The sequence below is a fragment of the Drosophila ficusphila genome, unplaced genomic scaffold (genome assembly GCF_018152265.1).
Source record: "Drosophila ficusphila isolate 14025-0441.05 unplaced genomic scaffold, ASM1815226v1 contig_791, whole genome shotgun sequence".
Classification (NCBI taxonomy): Eukaryota; Metazoa; Arthropoda; class Insecta; order Diptera; family Drosophilidae; genus Drosophila; species Drosophila ficusphila.
Window position 1 is genome coordinate 7,072,761 of NW_025064737.1, and position 14,034 is coordinate 7,086,794.

At 40.6% G+C, this 14,034-nt stretch overlaps 1 protein-coding gene across 1 annotated transcript; it reads right to left on the reverse strand.

Annotated features, from left to right (window-relative positions):
• Window positions 1-2,180: 2,180 nt before the first annotated feature.
• LOC108087995 (45 kDa calcium-binding protein) lies at window positions 2,181-10,543 on the reverse strand. Its single transcript, XM_017185599.2, has 3 exons — window positions 10,029-10,543; window positions 2,767-3,451; window positions 2,181-2,534 (listed from the first exon to the last, which is right to left on the reverse strand). The coding sequence occupies exons 1-3, from the start codon at window positions 10,541-10,543 to the stop codon at window positions 2,460-2,462; spliced, it is 1,275 nt and encodes a 424-aa protein (XP_017041088.1). The 3' UTR covers window positions 2,181-2,459.
• Between the last annotated feature and the right edge of the window lie 3,491 nt (window positions 10,544-14,034).

Consider the following 14,034-nt stretch of genomic DNA (forward strand, 5'->3'; position numbering starts at 1 on the left):
CAACCAAAAACAAAACCAAAAAAAAAAAGAATTTTGAAGCGAGGGTGGGGAAAAGCCAAATAATATTCTGCATACAAAATAACTTGGTTTCTCTAATGGCTGAATTTTAAAATGCATGAGCTCCACTCCGGCGGTCACCCCTTCGACCCCATAACCCCCTTTTTCCCCTCCAACCCCTTTGGTCCTTCGTCCTGTGAGCATGTTTGTGTTTTCTGCTGTGCTTTGTGAACTGTTGAAGTTTATTTTGCCAGATTTTAATATGTATGAGTTGAAGATGAAGCATTTATGGCAACACAAAACAGTGGCAGATAGAAAACTCTTCTCAGTATGTGTTTGGCATATTTATGCAGGACTTCGACAGAGGGGCGTGGCAAAGGAGGAAGGGGAAGGGGGCGTGCCGGCCTCTCACTTCGGTAATAGCAATTTCCTCCAAAAGCCTCACAGTATTTTCGGCATGCTCAGCAATTTTCCCACTGGCAAGTGACTGACTAATGTAAGTTACGTGTATCCTATATGTATATCCTCGATGTGGACTCGTCCTGGCACTCCCAGTTCATTTCCACCCCTTCCATCCCTTCGCCATGCTCCAATAATGCAAAACATTTGTACTAGACAAGGCCATTCCATTTTCTTTGCTTCGGCCATGTTTCGTGTGGGAAATGTGGCTTCTTTTTTTGCGGCTCGTTAAGTTAGCCTGATGCCATTTGTTTTATGTTGCTAACTTAATTTATGAATACCACTCATGAATCATGGGGACTTTGAACCGCTCTTTTGGGGTTTCCCAGTGCAGCTTTGTTAACAAAAAAGGTTATTAAGATAAAAGGGAATTTCTAAATGCTGATTAAAATCATAAATTATTATTTTTTTCACTGAAATGAACCACAACTGAAATGCGGTGCTTTTTACTTCATTAATTTGAGTTCCACTTTGATAAGATATTAAACAAGAGTTCATTAAAAAAGTATTTGAACTGCATTAAAACTAATTTATTGTAAACAGATATTTTGTTGTAATTAAAAGTTATATTTTGAGCGACAAATTATTCATTTCCATAAATCACATTTACCTCTAAATCTTGTACCATAAACAAAATTTTTTAAACAGAAAAGGTAATTTAACCTTTTCGTTTAATAAATCTAAAGTTTAATGCAACTTGGTTTCATGCTCGTTAATTATCCAACAAATTCACACCCAAAGTCCAATCATCGGGATGAAACCTGATAGATACATATCCTGAGTAGCCTGTTTCTAACTCATACAATATACATCGTCCTGTTTGCATCTCCTAACTCTGTATCTTATTAACCGAATTGATGTGTTTGCCTACCTTATTACGGGGGTTATGTGTTTCTCTTAGTGAATGGGAACCAATCCTCCTTCTCCTTCCCCCCAGATACAGAAGGCTGAGCCGTGTCCTTGGCTCCCCCGGTTTTCGTCCTTGCGTTTTACGTGCTCATTATCTGCGCTTCCGAACAATTAGATTCAATTACCCACCGCACTTCTATTGAAGGGAACTAGGAGCTGGCTGGGAGTCCCCCGATCCGCTTGGCCCTATTTTCCGGCGTGTCTGCCTTTGATAAGATGCGACTTGGACCGGGGATTATTATTCCCGTAACGTTAGCCCGACAGGATTCTTCGCCACACACGCACATATACGTCACGTAGCCGAGAACATCCTGCTGATGCATCTGTTCGTGGCTCAGTACAACTTATCCATCACTATTCGCCGTACATTTTAAATCATTCACCTGGACAGGCTGGATGGGTGGGTAAGCGGGGCATTAGAGAGGTATTAACACCCATCAGAAAGTCAATTGCTTGTAAAATTCCCCTCTCAAGGATATTCCTCAGTCTTCAGTCTTCGACGGGGGACAGGATTTCTTGGAAATTTTTTGCAAGTGACACTTATTTATCATTCGTCCCCAGCCATATTTATCATCAGTGCACAGGAGCAGCAGCAGCAGAGACAGAACGAAACAAACAAATTGAACAAGGACTTATACTTAATGTCGAGTGATTTGTCAGCTCAGATGGAAGATGTCCTTAAGAGGATTTCAAAGGCGGCTGAAATTTAATTTCATACTTTGCCAAAAGGGCAAATCATTTGTAATCGGAGATTAGCGAGGCGAGATGAGTGGGTAAATTAATGAGAAGGTGCACGGATTTAATCCACGATAAAAAGCCACTCCTCGAGTTTCATACAATTACGTATATATATTTATTTTGAGTATTTGTGTCAAGTTTTGTTTGCTTAGCATTCTTAAAAGTTAATTATTGAAAAATCACACAACGAAATGATTTCCTTTTTTATGCCTTACATCTGATCTTAGTGGCTCATAAAAATGAATAACAAAAAAGGCGCTTTGCTACTAAGTTGTCTATTTTAGGTGCCAGAACTTACAAATTAATATCACTATAAATGCTCAAAGGGTTAAGGGTGATGATGGGTTAAATCTTAATTAGAATTCGGTGTGAAAACTATTCGCAGTGTCGATCATCTTGGATTGCAGAAATATCTCAGCATTGTCAGTCATCTGTGGTAAAAAAAAAACATTTTTGTAAGAATTCGATTATTTATTAAATGTAGTATACGATATTATGATATGTTTTATGTTTTCCATTAATTAGGATGTATAGTATGTATAATACATTCTTATATTTTAACACTGAAGGCTATTATTACTGAATTTACTGAACGGGGACCTATTTAATCAGATGCGTTTCTGTATTTTGGTTAGTAGGATATATTTACTATATTTTTCTCACCTCCTTGATGGTTAGCAACTCGTCCTTGTTTTCGTCGCATAGACTAAACAAAGTTGCCGCCTCTTGAAGAGCATATCGCGGAGTCTTGGGATTCACGTAGTTCAGAAGTTCCCCTCGATCCGCTTTGCCGTCGTGGTTTTTGTCGATGATCCGCTTGAACTCCTCGCGTCGCTCCACCAATGTCTTCGAAATCAACGACTTTCTCATCAGATCATCGTCATCGTCCACATTTAGATCGGAGAACTCCTCCAGAGTGAGCTGATCGTCTCCATCCTGATCGAACTGACGCAGCAGATCGTCAACGAGTTCCAAGAGATTGGACACACTGGACTCCGGATGACGGAAACTCAAGTACTCATCGATGGTTAAAGTAAACAGATCCGTTCGAGCTGCCTCTGACCATCGAGCCTTGTCCCTCATCATATCCTCCCTGGCCTTTCGGTTGAGAGCCGTGTGGCGAATCTCGTCGTGCTCATCGATGTCCGCCTCTGTCATGCCGTGTTCCCTCAAGAAGAACCGGTGGTACTCGTCCCAGGTGATCAGTCCATCGGCGGGTCCAATGTCCACCCTCCGGAACTCGCGGGCATTGTTCATGATTGCCTCATCGATGTGCTCCACAATCCGACGGTTGATGTACTGACCCAACTCCTGGATCGACAAAATGCCATCGCGATTGCGATCAGCCCTTCAAAAAATATTAACAAATATTAATAACATATATATAACTATACATATAAATGAATCTTTAAATCATCCCTTTAAATCATCCCCTAAAAGTGTTATAATAAATACTCTCTATTAAACCTAATTACTTTAGTAAGTGAATCAAACAATAAAACAATTAAAGATACATGAATTTTCCATTACATTAAAACACCTTCAAGGACTCCCTTAAAAGTTCCTCTAAATTGGGTAATAACTGCAAACACTTTCTGAATAATTTCAAACGTAACTGAGTTACAGCAGCCAAATCAAATGTACATTATAAATTAACAGCAACCTACTGGCTCCCCTGGCGTTTTGCTCGAGTTCCCTGTTGAATACCTGTCTCGTCCACGTTCTTGCCACACACACCTCACCGGAATCCCCAGCTTCCATTTGCCTCACCGCAGAGAAGTGGTGCCACCAAATGCTGCATGTGACAGCTGTCTAATGATTTCTCAGGCCCGAAGGCACTGTTTGCACTTGAAAAATGATCTAAGTAAGAGCTAGAAATTCAGGAAATAAACAAAGGAAAAGGTACTATATCCAAAAAAATTATACAATTTTTTTATTTTATGCAAAAAGACTTTATCGAGCGAAAATTTTGAATAAAATTTTACAAGCAAAAAAACCGAATACATTTAAAACTGAGTGTACTTTCCAGAAATTTTTAATGAAAGTTTACAATTCTTCTCTTTTTTCTTTCTTTTCTTACTAAAATATCTGTTATTTATTTATTTTCTACTTCTCCCCCGGTGTATAATAATTTAGAATATTTCTTCAAGTGCCCACCTCTCCCCAGCCATGAAGTGCGAATGCCCAAAACAGGTGTCAGATATTAAAGCTGCTTATTGGGGACTTGAGGAGGAAAGAGGAGGTGGCAGGGACCAGGGGGAATTTGGGGGAGTGGGAGTGGCAGGATGAGGCCAGCAAACCACTGGAATAATCAGCGGATGGCAGAGGACCGCGACCATTTGTTTGTGCGAGCAATTGTGTTTGTTTGTTTGTACGTAGATATATAATATATGTATACATTGTGTATGCGGGGAAGTGGGGACCAAGCGGAAACGGAAGTGGCAGCAGCAGCAGAAGAAGAAGAAGCGGAATCAGAGGAGGAGGCAGCCACCGCACAGTGGTTTCATTAGCATATAGTTGATAAATAAATAAAGTTGCAACTAAAACGGTTTCAAGTTGCCTCTTCCTTTGCCGGCGAGCAACTTTGCTCCGCTCCGCCCGGCTAATTCCTCTTTTCGGTCACGTCCTTTGGCTCTCTAGTTTGGCTGAAATGTATATGAGAAACGTTTGTGGTCGGTTCCCCCAGTTTCCGCCAAAGAGGGATCAAGGGGGCTGCCGGCTAAGTCCCCGAATATAAAAACAAAGTTTTCAAGCTTTGCATTTCTTCCTTTGGCGTCTTGTACGTGCAAGAAATTGACTCGCAAAAAAATGCGAATGGGAACAACTTCTGCCATTCGTACATCCCTGCCATTGAGGCTCTGAAAGCGAACCGAAAAAGGGGAAGTACACGATTCAGAAAGCCCTTTTGCAACAGTGGATAGGGGGGCAAAAAGGGGTGATGGAGATTTGTTACAAAGCGCAAAGTGCATTTTGCATAAGCCTGCGGTTCCACTGAAGTTGGCCAATTGCTTCTGCCACCGCCGTGATTCCTGTAGCTCGTTTTTGGGAAGGGGTTTTGTCTAAGGACTTGGCCAACAGGATGCCTCCTCGCATAGAAGGGCTTTTGAGTGGTTCCTAGCACTATTATTTGATTGCATATACACCAGAACGAGGGAAACTTGTGTTCGTATTTATCCGCTCAACTCTCTCGCCCCATCCTTCTCACTCTGATTGGCTGTCTCGCTTGCAGGTTCCTTACGTTCAGTTCTGATGGCAGAAGTTAAGCTCAACTGCTGAAAATTTAATGGGATTACTTCAAACTTGATACCAACTGTTTAGTCTAGGCCTTTCGACTGGAATTGCAAGTTTCAATACCTTGGGGCAGTTTCTAAAGTCACTTTGTTTCTCTCAATTAAATATGAGTCGAAGTTTTAAGCTCTAACTTTTTAGTCAAAGAAAATAAAAGTTTCTTGGTAAAATGCAAAAGTACTTTTCTGGCTGATAGTTTTGAATTGTAAAATACAATAAATTGTATTACAAAACTAATTGCATTATGTAAAGAAGGTTTTAACGAGTTATCCATTGCCCGCAGATAAATTTTGTTAAAATACAAAGTTATAATGAACACTGCCTTTTAATAATTAGCCTTCAATAGCTATAGTAAACCAACTCCTTAGAAAATCCATTCAGTGGCCTGCTCATTGAATTATATATTATTAAAAAGTTTCTACCTCATTAGCGAAGTGAAATAAGTTTTTTTCAGCAAGTCAACATAAGTCCTAAGGTGTTAACTTTTCGGAAGAGAAAAAAGAAAACATAAATCACATTACCGCACTACACACTTACTAAGCGCACTAACAACTACAATAGAAAAGCTCGCGCGAAAAAAGTTTTCCGCGTGTTGCGCTCAAACTTCTGGGAAAGTTTATTGCATACTTTGCTGCGCTCGCACAGGAACACACAAAATGGAAAATGGAAAATGGCGGGGAGGAAAATGGAGGGGAAAAGGGAAAGGGAAGCGTGCAATTTTAGCACAACGCCCAATCAATGAGCAACGTGGGCGTGGCAGGCTGCGGGTGCCGCAGGCAGGCCTAATTGGATGCAAAAGTCAGTCAGGACACGAAACGGAGGATACAGGACACGGGACACGGGACACAGGACATTAGCCCGCCTCACTGGTCGATTCGGTCATGCATGGGATATGAGATTGGAACTGCAGAACGGCAGAATGGCACAACTGCCAACTGTCGATGGCATGTGGCTGCCCGCAGGGAAGGCATCGAGGTGAAGGGACACCGACTGCTCACAATTAAAATTTATAACAATGTCCCTTTCAACAACCCGATGAGGCGACAGTTGCAGATAAAATTTAATTGCTCCTAAAAACGAACAGGACACCCACGGAATAACGAACTGGATGCTGAATCTCACGCCCACTGTCAACCGCATTATTAAAATGGAATTTACATACAGAAACGCGAGGGGGGCGGTTCAGCATTCGGGGGGCGTGGTCACGGAGGCGAAATGCCAGTGGGGGAATGGGGTCGTTTGCAAAATGACGGCTATTAATTTCAGGCAGCAACGCAATTATCACAACATTTTCTGGTCAGTTTAATTGCAGTTTAATGCGAAGGCGACAAGTGGAAATCTCCACATAACTCACTTTGGCCCCGAGGGGCCTTTAAGATCCAAATATTCTGCCAAACAATGCACATTTAAAGCCATTTAGTTTCACGTCCCAGTTGCGTTTTAATTGCCGCTTGGCAGAGTTTAAATTTAATTCGAATTCGATTGTTGGTAATTCAATATACCATATATAGTATGCAGCTATTCAGGACTGGCTTAAATAAATTGCAAATTTGCGGCGCAACAAATGCTATGCAAATAATTTTAATTTTGTCTGAGTAGAAACTGGAATAAATTCCGGTTCCCTCGGGTGTCGATGGTTTTAAATGTTGTCCTTCGTCAAATATTAATAAAGCCTGTGCAAATATGTGCGGCCACATACGCACTCAGCCATTTATCTATAAACAAATACGGACGGTAAATGCGTTTACGTCCGGATTCCTAGCTGTCCGATGAAGTTAAATACCCTGAAGAGGAATCCACACTGACCAACTGGCCCGCGGAGTTGGAAAAAGTTTGGTGTCGAGACCCTCGGTTCGTATTTGCTTTAATCCCTCCAGTGTTTGTTTTCACTGAAAACTAAAGTACATCCAGCGCTCCGTTGATGGACAGCTTTCAGGTGAATGCCTTCCGGAGTTTTAACTGGTTATCGTAAGTACCAAAGGTCGTTAAAAAAGGAACAAAGGCCAAAGGGAAAAGGAGACATTTTCCATGGCCTTGAGCCAAACCAAAATGCGATGAGGCGAAAGCATCGGAACACTTAAGGGGGGAAATACAATTAGAAGGCCTGAAATGAGGGCTATCTTTGGGAGTGGATTGCAAGAAGGGTATTAAATGAATCTTAGTGATTCTTTTTGCATGTTATTAGGTAATTATTGAGCAATTAAAATCAGTCAAGTTTTTTGAAAAATATTGTAATTAAGCCCATTTATGATCAATAATGTAGAGTCGTGTTTTTAGGGAAGGACTTTGCGCCGTGCAGTCTCCAGGTCCAGGATCACGACTTAAACAAAAAACAGCAACTGGGCTTTAAACTTAAAGGTACCGCGCACACCATGAATTAAAAAATATTTAAAAAAAATTATTTTTCCATTAAAAAATTTTAGGTTAAAAAAAAATTTAAAAAAAACGATTTTTTTTGACTTTGATTGTAAAAAAAACATGTTATAACAAACAAATATGAAAAACCGTTATATTCATGGTGTGGAGAATTTAATTTCAAACATAATACAAAAAACCGCATTCGATTAAAATAAAATCTCTGAGCTGTACATTGCACGGCGACTTTGAAAACACGACTTTTCAGGAGAAGCGTTTAAAGTTTACTTTTGTGCATGTCCGCCATATGAGACACCCTCACTAAATTGCGTATAACTCTGAAAATAAGTACCGGACGGCTTTATTCTTTTAAAGGCTTATTCCCAGATATATTTGGAGTACATTAGGCCAAAAAAAAATTTTTCGAAAAAAAAAATTTTCTAATTGTATTTCCCCCCTTAAGAATCTAGCTTGTGGGCAGACTTAAATTCAGAGCTCTCAAATGATCAGCTGTGCGGAAAAGCTATGAATATTGCAGGGTGATTCAACATGATTTATATATTAAATTTTATTTCAAATTCATTATTATTGACAAAATTGATATAGTTAATAATTTTTCTTATTTAGCTATGTCCATTATTTGCAAATAACAAAGTTAATTCATTTTAGAATATTATGCAAAACTCAAAATTTCTGTTTATGAAATATTTGTTGGTTGCCTAATAGAGAGTTTCTCTAACCTGCTTGACTTAACCAGTCATTTGATAAAACGCTCTTTTTATAATAAATGATTTTAAATAATAAATTAACTTGGACAAATAAAATAAATCAATGGCAATAGATAGATAGATTTCAATTCCCCCAATCAGAGAATGTCTGTTTGATTATCCCACAATGCAAATCTGTTAAAAGCATCATTCACTTTGCTCCAAACTTAATTAAACTAACATAAATTCTCATTAGCAGCAAAGGTCAATTGGATATCTCAGTTGGCATTTATAATCCTAGAAGAGCTGAACATCTCGAGGTCACAGTCAGACAGTCAGCCTCAAATCGAAAAATCCCAACAGCCACATGCCTTTCTACTTTATTATTTATTGAATTGAAATGAGTTTTGCCAAAAGACGTTTAAAGTTTACCAACCGCAACTTTGACTGCTTCCACTGGCTAAAGGAGGCCAAAACTTTCGGGTCGGGCCAAGAAGGAAATCGAATAAATATGAAATTGCAGTGACAGTTTGATTTCCCTCCGTTATTTGCCCCAAAATTTATTTTCTTTCAAATTCTTTTCAACACCTCAAGTTTTATTTTTTTTCTGGTTGGCATTTCTGGGTATTTCTGGTTGGTGAATTTCTGGCATACTGACTGCTTGATTACCCCCGTAACCCGAGAGCATCAAATTGCAATTTCAACCAAAACCATGACTGGAAACTTTTTATTTTCCGTCTGACCACCTCTCGCCCAAACACCGGCAGCCATCAACTAATCTATTACGACCTCTAGTGAAGCCAAGTAATTGGCCAATTGCCTAATCGCTTGTGCAGGAGAGCGTTGTGCAAGCGTTTTATATACCTTGTTCAAGTAATTAGGGGAATAGTGCCAGTCATGCGGATGGAAATCAAAGGGGCTTCCGGGAAACCAAGTAAGAGCAAGGCATGGACAGGAAAACATTACTTAAATAGGAAAATTATTAAAGCAAATATAAATATAATTGAAGTTCTTCTACACGAACTCTAATTTAAATTGGCAACTGAAAGTTAGTCTCCCTTAGATTTTGGTTAAGTTTCGTTCTACCAATTCCTGTTGGGTATGATAAATATTTCATTTATTCCCTTTGGACAGCTTTAATTTAATACTTCTTGTTTTGCTCGACGAAACTTTTCAATCAATGTTTACTATGTTCGCGTTGCGGCAAGTTTGTAATTCGATTATCCTGATTGCTCGAAACAAATCAAAAGCATGGCAGTCAACAAATCTCGGTCCGTGTCCTTATTGATTTAATCTGACCCAATCTGAACTAACCTTGCCACCAACTTCTTGGCCCCCTTTTCCTGCGTCAGAACATCCATCAATTCCAGCTGCTGTTGCTATTGCCACTAATTTTTACAATTTGTCCTACACAGAAGTTATTGAATGGTAAAAAGGGGGAGCCCTCGAAGCTGTTGGGGGGAGCGATGAAAGCCGCAGGCAACATCGTTATGCGCAACAATAAAGAAGCCACCGAACTAGTGCCAAATTATCAACCGAACAAACCGAGGCCCAGGGACCAAGGCCATAACTTACCGTTTGAAAGCTTTCGCCAGTATTTGCTTCTCGTTCACATTGCTGGCCGCTAAAATAACTGTTTCTGGCTGGTTAGGGGATTTGCTGGCATTGCTGCTAGCCGCACTTTGCACCGCTTTTTGGGGCCGAATCTGGTGTAGGTGGTGGTATCCGTTCCCCGCCAAATCCCCCAAATCCAAACTGTTTGCCACGGGCTCAGACCTCAGCCTTTGCTCGTGTTTTTGTTGCTGCTCCAGTTCCTGCAGCGAATTTTGTCCGCGTTGGCCGCCATTATGCCCCACGTTGGGCGCCATTTTGGACTCGGCCTGTGTGTTGATGCCACCACTGCTGCTACTGCTACTGCTACTTGTGCTACTGCTACTGCTACTGCTGCCCTGCTCCTTTAGCTGCTGCTGCAGCTTGTGGCTGGTGCTGTGCAGGATCAGGCCAATGAAGAACATATAAAACAAAATTGCGCACAATGTTGAGCAGCGCAGCCAGCGGAAGCTTTTGCTCAGCTTGTTAACGAAAGTCATTTTGTTGCCGCCGCCTTCGTTGTCCTTTTCGTTGCCGTTGCCGTTGCCGTTCTCTTTGTTGTTGTTGTTGCCGTTTTGGTTGTTGTTGCTCCTACCACCGCTGGACAATAGATGGCAGTGGAGTGGCTGATGGCGATGATGGTGATGATGATGGTGGTGCTGCTGCTGATGCCGTTGCGGATGCTGATGGCAATGGCAATGGCGACGGGGGAGGCGGTGGTCGCGTTGATGGCACCAGCTCGAGGTTCTGGTACACCGATTCCTCCTGCTCCTCCTGCGACTCCTCCTCCTCCAACTCCTCCTCCTCAGTCCACTCGACTTCCGGCTGCTGCTCCAACTTGGACCGCAGCTTTCAGGACTCGTTGCGTGTAATTTGCAGTAATTTCTGCCCCTCTTGGAGCCACTGGCCTCTCCTGTTGCTGCTCTTCCCGTCGTTGTTGTAATTGTACATTAATTGACTTTTATGTTGCAAGCAGCGGCAGGCTCCCTCTCCTTTTCCTTTCCTGCAATTTGTATTACTGTGGCCACGCCCACGAGCCGCCCACTTTTTATCCGTAGCCAGCTAGCACGGGGCGTCGGAGTAACAAATTCTAATACCAATTTGATGTGTTATTGCCTTCTGCGCGATTCCGTTGCCGCTTTCCCTTGTTCCTGGGCTCCATCTTGTCTGCGTTTTACACCAATTTTACATGATTGTCAGGGGCGCCATTTCCATTATGCGCGCCGATAATGCTGATGGTGTTTGCCTGTGGGGCGAGAGGGGAAAGAAGAGGGAAAATGGATTTTGCATGAGTAAAGTTAAGGAAATCGTCGCTCACTGCGAATTCGGGTCAATGGGTCTCGAAACTTATTGGGCCACAGTTGGGGGGCTTGAAGTGCATTGGAGTTTTAAGTTTAATAAAATTCAAAAGAGTGGAAGCGTTCAATAAAGATCTGCAAGCCCAGAAACAGCTAGGATTTTTTAAACTTGATATATTACAAAGACACTATTGTAATCTAATAGCTTTATAAATTTATAAAATATTTTCTACCACATTTAAAAACATTTCAAAGATACAAATAAAAGTATCTCGTTAAATTTTTCATTGAAAATACTATTTTAATTGATACAAAAGGCTTTAAATTTCAGGTCATTTTTGTATAAGGCTCATAGCCATTAAAGTTGCTTTTTAAACGCTCTTTAAACCTAATTTACCAAACCTTTATAGCAAGAACATCTTATATGAAGTTTTATGACACTGCTAGGTTATTTTCCCCAAGAAAAAAAGAGCAATTTATAACATTTTCCTTGGATGTCGACACACAGGCACGTAGCCATTCTTTGACATACTTTATCTCTTTTAACTTTATGCGAGTAATTTGCTCTTTTTGAAGTGGCCTCTTTGGCAAAGAATTTATGTTTTACAGTCGAGCGTTCCCCCTTTCAACCATTGCACATCTCCCAAAGAGTTATTAATTAGCCATTGCAAAATCTTTTTGCTCACTTCAATGGCCTCTCAAGGGGGCCAATCAAAGGAACCCAGGGAATGGGGATTCAGCCATTAAGCAGCCAACGAGCGAATTAGAAAGTCCCATAAATTTCCCTTCGTTCTCATTATCGAAGTGGTGGAGTTCTGGAATGAGAGGGGTACGGGGCAAAGTCATAAAACGAGGCCAACCTAATGACTTACATAATAGAAAGTACTAAAACAGCAGTCGTAAATGAGATCAGATGAGATGAGAGTTCAGATGAGATGAGTTTAGGGCAGCTAAGACATGAGATAGGTAGTTAATTTTAAAAGCCCCGCATAAAATTTTCCACGGAGCCCGTCATTAATGAGGCCACAAAAACAGATTTGAATGGATAGAGCAGTAATCAGAACTCGTGACGGGTTTTATAAACTTTGACAGAAAGGTGTATCACAGAGTCAGAGTATTAACATTCAAGATACAATAATATTGAAAACCATTAATCTGAATCGGACATTTTTTATTGAGTTTCTTTTAAAGCTTTCCATGACGACAGCTGCCATAATGTAATTCTCACTTTTATGAAAAGCACCCGCTGTCTGAAATCCATGGAAAGTGGAAATACTTGTCAGCATTTGCCACACCGATTTCCCGTTGTAACAGTAATTTAATCAGATATTTACCCCTGTATATATCTCTGCCATAATATTCCATTCACCAACTGCTCACTTCTTCATCGATATCAGGAATCCACACTTGCCGATGAACGTTTTTGCACCGCTCTCCCCACATTTTCCATTCAATTCGATTTGACTTACTGACTCAATTTGCGTTTCTGAATATGCTGCACATGTGTTCACGGGTCCGTACATTTGTGTGAATTTTATGATTTCTTTCCTTGTTTTTGTTGTTGTTGGACAAGGGTTGTTGTTGTTGTTGTTGTTGCTGGTCTGTTGCCACACTTTTTAACGCTATTGTCTCGCGCCGTTTACTTTTGCTTTCGTTTCGACGGTTGCGCTTGTCTTTGGACCACTCGTGTTGCTGTCTTTTATTGGCCAACACGAAACCAGTTTAGCATCATTTCAAAACCACTGTGCACTAAGAAAAATATCTTAGTTTAGGTACTAAAATTTCTAAGAAGTCTTTGTAAGATGCATTTTTATAAATATTACAATTAAACAAACATTAAATAACCAATTTTAAGAAATAGTCATCCAAAAACCAATTTCCTTTGCTGTTTAAAATTCTTTTTATCAGGGAAATGATTATTAGGTTTTTTCTTTTGAGTGAAACACTTTGGCTCACAGTCAATCTAGACACTCAAAAACACATAAGCAAGTCGCAGATGTTCTTCATTCAACGCTCGTCTTCTATTGTCTTGTGTTGGCCAGCTACATTTGGCCATTCATTGTTGCCACTTTTACTGTTTGTCCGTTTCATTTCTTTATTTTCGTTTGCTGTTTTTTATTAACTGCTTCTCGTTCGCATTCGCTTTTGTTGCTCCCCTTTAGCTGCAGCTTTGTTTTATGTCTCTGTGAACTTTTGTTGGTTATTAGCTTGTCCGCACTCCCAAACAGATGGCATAGGAGGTCCAAGGGAGCGTGGCAACCGAAGGAGATGGAGAAAAAAGTTGGTAATAAATTTTTAATGAAATTTCTGTGCAACCTTAATGAAAATCGACCAGAGAGAAAACGGAAATGGGCAAAGACAAATGGGAAAAGAAGCACTCCCCCAACCAGGAAGATTTTTAATCAAATTTACGTTCATATCGGGAAATCAAATCCAATTAGCAACTTTATAAGAACTTTCCACTTGCCTGAACATTTTACATTTCCCCCAGTCGAGTAACAAAATGGATTCGCTCCAATTGCTGCTGCTCATTAAAAGTGCCCCTCGCAATGAGATTGTTATAAGGATTCATGTCGAAAGCCCACTTTAAGGGACACCCCTCTTAACCCCCACCCCTTCACACTCCCCCTCTCGCCCAAAAGATAGTGTCAATTTCAATAAAAATCGATGATGTAGCAAAAAGAGCAGGGCGA

What these genes read in the sequence shown, in the direction of transcription:
- LOC108087995 (XM_017185599.2), bottom strand. Translation starts at nt 10,543, where the DNA reads ATGACTTTCGTTAACAAGCTGAGCAAAAGCTTCCGCTGGCTGCGCTGC. An exon ending in CTGGCGAAAGCTTTCAAACG is followed by an intron (nt 3,452 to 10,028) that starts GTAAGTTATGGC and finishes TATTTTTTGAAG; the next exon opens with GGCTGATCGCAATCGCGATG. An exon ending in AGTTGCTAACCATCAAGGAG is followed by an intron (nt 2,535 to 2,766) that starts GTGAGAAAAATA and finishes TTTTTACCACAG; the next exon opens with ATGACTGACAATGCTGAGAT.